Genomic DNA, 8,863 nt, shown 5'->3' with positions numbered 1-8,863 from the left:
GATATGTAGTAAAATATTTTCGTTTTCCTTGCAGCTCATTATCGATCGTATCTTTCAACTGAAAACCTCTGCTTACTCTGGTTATGATTAATCCCATAACATTTAGCATGCCATAGGATGAAAAATATAGTCTGCTATAATTGTTATAATTGTTAGTTGATGGTATTCCTTTTTATTCTAGTTTTGTGATTAGCCCAAAAGTGTATGTTTGATCTATGACCAATGGGCTTAGCAGCCCACCTACCAAATTTGACTGTGGATGCATACTACACTATAAATTAAAGCCAATTGATCGTCAAAATTTTTAATTTTTAATTTTTGGACTAAATATTTTACTCTTAATTATTATTTATATGGCCTAAACCGTAATATCATTTGAGTAATAAGTAAAAATTTATCAAAATATCATTATATTAAGTATAAAGTATTTTTTACATACTTCTAACAATTACATGTCACTAATAACCCATTAATATTAAACCGATTGTCCGTACATTTCATCTTGATCACTGGGATTTAAATACAACCAATTTCTAAAACTAGTATAAAAATATCAAATATTCCTTATATAACATGATGATAAATAATTATTTGCTATTTGTATTCTTTAAAAATAGTTTGGTAACCTAATATTCTTGGGTCCCTCTCACCCGTTAAAACCTCATCAATCATTGGCCTTATCTTTAACAAACTGGAATCACAACTAATTGTATTCAATTTTAAGTAGTTTTTGATATATATTTTATACATGCTAAATAAGTTTGAGGTGTTTTTGATGATCGGCTATTATCTAACATCCTTGGAATTTTTCAAATGTCGTTTTGAGTGAATGTAATTTGTCAAATACGTCGAAATATGTAGTAAGGATCAAAAGTTGTTCGAAATGTCATTTACTTCATACATGTAGTAACATCCTATATTGTTCTAAAAAAACGATAATATAATTCTAATCATATTGAAATAATACAATCATCAATTTATCCTCATAAAATTATTCTGTGATCATTATTTTCAAAAGCAAAAAAATCACAAGTATTGCTCCAGTTAACAAACAATTTTAGTATATTGTATGCAAATCAATGTACATGAAAGAGACACCCAACATGCAACGGTTGACTTAGAAATTGTGGTTGTTTTTCAACATGTACATCACCAAATCTCATAAAATACACACCCACACCCACACCCACACCCACACACTATCATTGCAACATTAAAATCAAGCCAAAAATGTTATAATGCATTAATTGGTGGTTTTAGTTTGTTGTTCCTATATTCATTCGGCTGTTTTGTTTTTTTCTCGACTTAATAACATTTTTTACTAGATTAAAGAGTTGTTATGTTAAGATGAGTGTATTGCTTATTTTACATATGTTGTTACTTTTGTTACCCGTGGTTTGTTTAAGCTCTAAAATGGTTGTTTCATCAAGTGTTGAGACTTCAAGTGTTGTCGAGGGGAGTGTAAACATAAACGGGACGACTTCCATTGGTTTCATTGATGAAGACTTCATATGTGCAACTTTAGATTGGTGGCCACAAGAAAAATGTGATTATGGAAGTTGTAGCTGGGGAAATGCTTCTCTTCTCAATCTGGTGAGTATATGTAGATTGCAATTTTTGTCTGATCACATCGGTCCTAGTTCTAACCTAGACTCACAACTCCCAATTCTAGTCTAAATTAGAACTCAAACTGATGTCAATAAGATAAAAACTGCAAAGTGGTAGGATAATGACTTCAAGTTCTAGGTCTAGTGTAGACTCACAAGTCCTAATTCTAGTCTAGACTAAAACTTGGACCAATGTCAATAACACAAAAATTGTAAAAAATATGAGACAATGGATGATTTCAAAACTGATCACGACAAAACAACAATTGTAAAAATGTGGGAAACCAACTTGTTATCATTCTCTCGTGTGTGTGTAAAAGACATGAATCCTTCATCATCTTTATCACTGACAATCATGCCCCCTTTAATAAACATAACCTAAACGAAGTAAATTGGTCGTTAATTGGCTTTGTGACACCTCGATATGAATGATATACATTTATTGCAAACTTTTTTGTACTTATTTCTTGTATCTTCATATAAACCATTGTTTAATTGTTTTATCTTCTCAACAGGACCTAAACAACCAAATCTTGTTTAATGCAATCAAAGGTGCGTACAAGAAAACTCAATAAAACCTAGATAATGATTTCTCTCTCTTATTATATTATCAGTGTAACCGGTTATTCAACCCATAATCTTTAGATTGAGCAGCTAGGTTACTTATACATGAGTTAAAAACTTAAAATTGAAAGTATCTTGTATTTGATACTTTGAGTGTGAATGTGTGATATGCAGCCTTTTCTCCTTTGAAAGTTAGATTGGGTGGGACTTTGCAAGACAAGGTGATGTACCAAAGGATTGGAGATCAGGGACCATGTGACAACTTCACCAAAAACACTAGTCTGATGTTTGGCTTCACCAATGGTTGCTTGACCATGTCAAGATGGGATCAACTCAACATTTTCTTTAAAAATTCCGGGTAACTTTTTTTTTTTTTTTTTTTTTTTTTTTTTTTAAATGTTTAAAATATGAGGTTCTAGTGTTATTTTCTAATCTAGAACTCTATTTTTTAAGATGTTAATGTAATAATTTATGCAAAGATAAATTGATCAAATCAATATGATAACTATACTTTATAAACCATGAGTTTCAATTTTACTTTTCTCGAAATTTTGTAGGGCAAAGGTTGTGTTCGGTTTAAATGCTCTAACAGGCCGACAAATCGGCTATGATGGTACAACGTTTGGATCATGGGACTTGAGCGATGCAGAAGCTCTTATAAGATACACTGTGAACAATGGCTATGTTATTTATGGTTGGGAACTTGGTAGGTTCTTGCTTCATGACTTATATTTTAACAATCGAATCAAATTCTATCAACAATAATAATACTCAAATCTCATAAGAATAGATGTATATCATATAACATGATCATAACTAAACGAAAATGATCAGGAAATGAACTGAGTGGAAGGGGGATTGGAACAAGTGTCGCAGCAAAACAATATGCATCGGATACAATTTCCCTTCAAAATTTAGTGCAAAAGATATACAATGGATCTCAAGAAAAACCGATAGTTCTTGGCCCTGGGGGATTCTTTGATGCAAATTGGTTCAATGCGTATGTAACACACGCCGCGGGTTCTCTCCAAGTGATCACTCAACACATTTATAATCTTGGTCCAGGTAAAATTTATAAAAAACACAAATAATCAAAAATGTATTCATGTCAAATCTGTTTAAATATGTTATAAATAGGTGTCGACGCTCATTTGGTTGAAAAGATACTCAACCCATCATATCTTGATGGAGGATCACAACCATTTAGATATCTTCAAAAATGTATTCATGTCAAATACGTTTAAATATGTTATAAATAGGTGTCGACGCTCATTTGATTGAAAAGATACTCAACCCATCATATCTTGATGGAGGATCACAACCATTTAGAGATCTTCAAAACATTTTGAAGAAATCCGGAACTTCTACAGTTGCTTGGGTGGGTGAAGCTGGTGGTGCATATAATAGCGGTCGTAACCTTGTCACAAACGCTTTTGTATTTGGCTTTTGGTAGGTCCTCTTCACAAAAATCAATTTATGTTTTACACGATATATAACATGACAAAACAAAGTACACTGTGTTTGACGTGCACACATGAATTGTGTTTGTCATGCATGCATTGACCTGGCAGTGGAATGAATTACATGATAAAACAGAGTATATTGTGTTTGACACGCACGCATTGAATTGTGTTTGACATGCATACAACTGTTTGTCCCACCATCCGAGTATATTGTGTTTGACATGCATGCATTGAACGGGTAGTAGAATGATGTCAAACTCAAAAGGGACATAGTGTAGTTGTTTGTCCCACTATCTTTTGTATGTGAAAAAGACATAAATGTCCTCATGAAACTTCTTTTTGTTGCTACTTTGAATTTTTAACATGATCGAGATAGGTACTTGGATCAACTTGGGATGGCATCTACATATAATACGACAACATATTGTCGACAAACATTGATAGGAGGAAACTATGGACTTCTCAACACTACCACATTTGTCCCAAATCCTGATTACTATAGGTACTTTTATCAAATTTACTTTTTTTTTTCTTAAAAAAAAAATTCACTCAGTTCCAGAGTTTTATAGAAATTTATTCGTCACTATACAGTGCGCTTCTTTGGCATCGGCTAATGGGAAGACATGTTCTATCAACAAATTTTAGTGGCACAAACAAAATACGTTCATACGCTCACTGCTCAAAGACTTCGGTAAGTAATAAACCAAAAAAAGTTAAAAAAAAAATTACCTCTTCTTTTTTTTACTAACTTAAAATAATCTCAAATTTTACAGACGGGGATCACGTTGCTATTGATCAACCTAGACGATATTAAAACAACAAATGTCGGGATTTCTTTTATAAACACCATTAAAATAATGACACAAACAACAAAAAAAGAACCGAAGCAAACAAAAAGAACAAAGTTCTCTAAAATGATACGAAACCCTAAAGTTGATGAGGTTATAAGAGAAGAGTATCATCTAACAGCAAAGAATGGAGATTTGCATAGCCAAATTGTATTGCTAAATGGGAAGGAATTGGTTGTAAATTCATCAGGGATTATACCTTCATTGGATCCGATAAAACAAAACTTCTCAAGTTCAATTAATGTTGCTCCTTACTCCATTGTGTTTGTTCATATACCTAGTGTACGTTTTCCTGCATGTATTTGACTTTGACCAAATGGTATTTCTAATTTGTGTTTTTGTAAACAATTGACTTTGACCATGATTTGAGAGTCTAATCAAGCCAACGAACACACCTTATCTGGGAACAAATATATTTAATCAATAAATATGTTTGAAGATTAAATATCAATCAAATAATTAAATTAGATACAAGAAAGAGATGAATTACCTTGTTGAGAACCACTGCAACAAACACGGTTTTCGTCTATATATGTTGCTTGTATGCCCATCATCCATGAGCCTATTGATGTGTCTTCATGAGCATATGTCTTCAAAGATGCACTGAAAGACAAGAATCAGATGAAGGGTATTTTAGTCTTTATACCTAGACATTTACATCTTGCAAAGGACAACTTACCTGTTTATGTTTATGTACTGTGCAAATCTTTTTGATATAATCAAAAGTGATCCAGATGCATGCCGAAAATAACTGGACAAAAATACCCTTTTAGTCACATTAGCTTACATAAACATGAATGGACATAACTGAAATATTATTATATTAAAGTTGATGGATTTGACAACTAAATACTTACGATTTTTCATCACCAAATTTCCACCAATCTGGTTCATACCATGGCTTTCCCCTGACAATTAATAAACATAATAATAAATAAATAAATAAATTACATACATAAGCACAAATACATGTTACACATGGAGCTTTTTTAAAAGGGTGTTTAGCTTACTCTTCAGAAACCACTTCACCTGATTTCATGCATCCAATATAAACACTATCTTGACCATGATGACTTTCAAGAAGTTCAATTAACCCCTCTGAAAAAGGAAAATAAAACTGATTAAATAAATACAACAAACATTATTACATTATAAAGATAAATGATAAGAAAATAAAAAGTAAATGGTAATCTTCTTACCAAGGTCAAGGCCGATATTGTTATCCACTTTTATATAAAACTCTGCATCCCAATTTTGAACTGCTGTGCTAAAGAAGAACTTTGCTTTCTTTGATGATTCTTCATCTGCTTCCTCATGTTTATCCTAAGAATCAAACATTTCAAAAGTCGAATCTACTAACTTACAAGGAAAAAGGGAAAGGGTATTTAGGTAATTAGTCAAGTGGTAGTTATGATGTTCTAAATTATCATTTATGAAACTATATTAACTTGAAGATAGAATCTACTAACTTACAAGAATCAAGAAATCTTTTGTTGTACGATTTTCCTCATCAATGTTGCGATCCAAGCTGTCACCCCGATTAGGGCTGAAATTTCAAGGGTTGTTTAATTTGGGTTAGTTACCATTTACCAAAATGACAAATATAGGCTTTTAGCTGATTTAGTGGGTTATTATATAATCAGGGTAGTGGAATAGTATAGGTCCTAGTTTCTTTTTGTATGTCTGTGTTTTTTTATAAGTCATTGCTCCTACTTAAGAAATTTAAAAGAAAAACAAAATTAAGGCCAGAAGCAAACCTCCGACCAATGACAAAACGTATGACAATTCCTCTTTCTTCAAGCTTCTTCAAAGAATCACCTGTAGAACTCAACTGGTTTAGCATATTATTCTTATTTTACTTCTCACAAAAAGACCAGTGATACAGATATGCAAACAAATCAATAAGTAGAACATATTTCAATTATTAATACCTGTTGGCATCCAAGAACCTCTGAAAACTTTTCTATTTAATCGACTCCCGAATCCAGTATAAACACCAATAACTGCAAGAAGTTTTTTGCTGGAAGAGAAACCAGGTTGTTTCAGTTGATCCTTGAGGAAACCTTGACTTTTTGCTAGTGATATTTCCATCTCAGATTCCACAATTCTTCTCTCTAAATCCCTGAGAGCAAATATCCATAACAGAAAGAGAAATAACATGTCAAGAGGTCACTCTAGAGATTATAAATATAATAGAAAAAGAGGGGGAATGGCTTGAAAGAAGAGAGACTAGAAAGACCCAAAAGTTTACTTGCATCCTAGGACCATGAGCTTCTCTTCAACTGTAAGAACTTTAGGTCTCTGATATCAAACACAACAAAAAAGTTAATAGAAGAAATCCATTTGTAATGGAGCGTATAATATATAAAGCAATTAAGCAATTTTAGATTCAAAGCAAACCTCTGCGGAATTCTTCATAAGCAGACGAGACAACACCTTTCTGTTCTCAGCATCCTGCCATAACCTAGTAAGATCAAATGAAGATAGCACGTCGTTTAGGTTCACAATTAGCATGACTATTTTTCAATTGTATTTCACAAAATTCATTCACCGAATCCAGAAATTATTTAATTTGAGTAATTTCCACCAGCATAGTAGTCGTAAAATAGGAAGTACAAATGACATGATTACATCAAATAAAAACCCTAAAACTTTTACTTTTTTTGAAACTATGTAAGTTCATAGTAAGTGAGATTTGCAAATTATTAGTCCAGATGTAGTCGGATTTCGATCTAACACTTACAGGTTGTGAGTTCATGGTAAGCAAGATTTCCAAATTCATAGTAATTAAAATATCAAAAAGATACTAAATGAAGCACGAATGCACATAGAGAAGTAGATACCTGCCGGCGATGTAAAGCCAAGCGAGACAAGAGAAGAAAGCGAAAAAGATTGAAGGTACTGAAGATCTTGATGATGATCTGGAACGTTGTTTTTCCGTTTTGGATATCGTAGTTGGCAATGGCGAGCCCTCCTTGTGGTATGGAGGGCTGTTGTTATCCATTTCTTACACTTTGTACTCTCCTGAACAATAAGAATATTGAAATCAATGATAATCAAGCAATAACAAGTTTTGGGGGGAATCGGGATCGAATGTTGGTTGATTTAGCGGATCCAGTTCATTAAATGCAGGATCGAATAACTGGATTTATATGAACAAGACTACGGACGACCTACTGTATGTCTGTATCTGTATCGAACGTCAAGATCTATCTCCGCCGATTTAAATTTTGACCGTTTACTTTCTTTTCTTTTAGAAATGAATAAATATAATCACAGAATTTATGTGTAGATGATCACAAGATCACTTTTTAAATAAATATAAAAAAACAAAGTGTAATTTATAAAAAAATTGCACAATTATTTTCATTGATGATAGTATATTTCAAATTGTTTCGTTAAAAACATTTCATTCTTGTTAAAAAAAAATTATATAGATGGTAAAAAAAATTATATAAATGGTCATTAATATTATTTTTTTAGTGTTATCGATCCTTAAACTTTCAAATAATTTGTTGAAAAATAATATCACCAATTTATGAGTACTCTTCATTTACACACATTGATGATGATCCATGATTGAAGCCAAAAAAAAAAAAAAAAAAAAAAAAAAAAAAACTTAACCTCTTTCTAACATATTTACTTAGGTACTGTTTATTTTTTTAGAAGCAAAATGTATGCAGTCTGCGGATTATATCTGCAAACCTATGCAGTAAAATAGGTGGATCAGATGTCTGCAGTTTGAAAGAAGAAGAAAGTTTGTTTTTTCTGCAGTTTGAAAGAAGAAGAAAGTTTGTTTTTTAACGTATACAGGCTGTTAGAATAAACTAAAATCTAATTAAACTGATTTAGAAACAAAAACTTAAAAGAGTTTTTTTGATAATTTTATGACTTTATTATAGATATTTCACAAATGTAAATTAACTTTTAGGCATTATTGTATAAAAAGTGAAATTAAAATAGTAAGAAGCATCGTATATATTTGATAAAAACCAACAAACTTTGATCGTAAAGTTATATCTAAAATTGTAACTGGAGATAAAATAATTTAACACATAACATCAATGGAAATAAACTTTGATTTTAAATGAAAATTTTCAAAGTTTTTATTTTACATTTTCAATTAAATCAATTAAAAACTGATCATAAATATTTTCCTAAGAAATGAACGATGTCGCATTCAATAATGTTTATAAAATTTGGCACAAAAAAAAAAATATAAGAAAATATTATGATTTTTTTGTATATTTATATAAACAACTTCACAAATTATTTTGTAATTAAATATTTATTTATAAATTTGTCACAAAGGTCATGATTGTGTTATTAAACTTTTTTTTTCCTTTAAGTATTGTAATTTTTTTTTTCCAATTTATTTATG

General features: G+C 31.2%; 2 protein-coding genes across 5 annotated transcripts; one reads left to right on the top strand and one right to left on the bottom strand.

Annotated features, from left to right (window-relative positions):
• Positions 1–1,246: 1,246 nt before the first annotated feature.
• LOC145032325 (heparanase-like protein 3) lies at positions 1,247–4,788 on the top strand. The gene is made up of 9 exons (XM_078981099.1): positions 1,247–1,593; positions 2,123–2,159; positions 2,346–2,529; positions 2,729–2,877; positions 3,006–3,236; positions 3,431–3,620; positions 4,011–4,136; positions 4,226–4,325; positions 4,408–4,788. The coding sequence occupies exons 1-9, from the start codon at positions 1,348–1,350 to the stop codon at positions 4,786–4,788; spliced, it is 1,644 nt and encodes a 547-aa protein (XP_078837225.1). The 5' UTR covers positions 1,247–1,347.
• Positions 4,348–7,753, bottom strand: LOC145032334 (hydroxyproline O-galactosyltransferase HPGT3-like). 4 transcript variants are annotated; one of them, XM_078981118.1, is made up of 13 exons: positions 7,660–7,753; positions 7,326–7,506; positions 6,883–6,946; positions 6,734–6,783; positions 6,414–6,604; positions 6,240–6,300; positions 5,956–6,028; positions 5,682–5,805; positions 5,493–5,580; positions 5,340–5,390; positions 5,162–5,233; positions 4,973–5,085; positions 4,348–4,882 (listed from the first exon to the last, which is right to left on the bottom strand). In XM_078981118.1, the coding sequence occupies exons 2-13, from the start codon at positions 7,484–7,486 to the stop codon at positions 4,860–4,862; spliced, it is 1,071 nt and encodes a 356-aa protein (XP_078837244.1). In that variant the 5' UTR covers positions 7,487–7,506; positions 7,660–7,753; the 3' UTR covers positions 4,348–4,859. The 4 variants fall into 4 exon arrangements, with proteins under 4 accessions (XP_078837244.1, XP_078837253.1, XP_078837237.1 ...); XM_078981127.1 differs by having other exon boundaries at positions 7,656–7,719; XM_078981111.1 differs by lacking the exon at positions 7,660–7,753 and having other exon boundaries at positions 7,326–7,649.
• Between the last annotated feature and the right edge of the window lie 1,110 nt (positions 7,754–8,863).

Source organism: Lactuca saligna, chromosome 1, assembly GCF_052625555.1.
Source record: "Lactuca saligna cultivar CGN05327 chromosome 1, ASM5262555v1, whole genome shotgun sequence".
Classification (NCBI taxonomy): Eukaryota; Viridiplantae; Streptophyta; class Magnoliopsida; order Asterales; family Asteraceae; genus Lactuca; species Lactuca saligna.
The sequence above is the reverse complement of the archived record's forward strand: the minus strand, read 5'-3'. Positions and strand labels throughout refer to the sequence as shown.

What these genes read in the sequence shown, in the direction of transcription:
- LOC145032325 (XM_078981099.1), top strand. Translation starts at nt 1,348, where the DNA reads ATGAGTGTATTGCTTATTTTACATATGTTGTTACTTTTGTTACCCGTG. An exon ending in CTTGTTTAATGCAATCAAAG is followed by an intron (nt 2,160 to 2,345) that starts GTGCGTACAAGA and finishes TGTGATATGCAG; the next exon opens with CCTTTTCTCCTTTGAAAGTT. An exon ending in CTCACTGCTCAAAGACTTCG is followed by an intron (nt 4,326 to 4,407) that starts GTAAGTAATAAA and finishes CAAATTTTACAG; the next exon opens with ACGGGGATCACGTTGCTATT.
- LOC145032334 (XM_078981118.1), bottom strand. Translation starts at nt 7,486, where the DNA reads ATGGATAACAACAGCCCTCCATACCACAAGGAGGGCTCGCCATTGCCA. An exon ending in CTCATGGTCCTAGGATGCAA is followed by an intron (nt 6,605 to 6,733) that starts GTAAACTTTTGG and finishes ATTTGCTCTCAG; the next exon opens with GGATTTAGAGAGAAGAATTG. An exon ending in CAAAAGATTTCTTGATTCTT is followed by an intron (nt 5,806 to 5,955) that starts GTAAGTTAGTAG and finishes TTTGATTCTTAG; the next exon opens with GATAAACATGAGGAAGCAGA.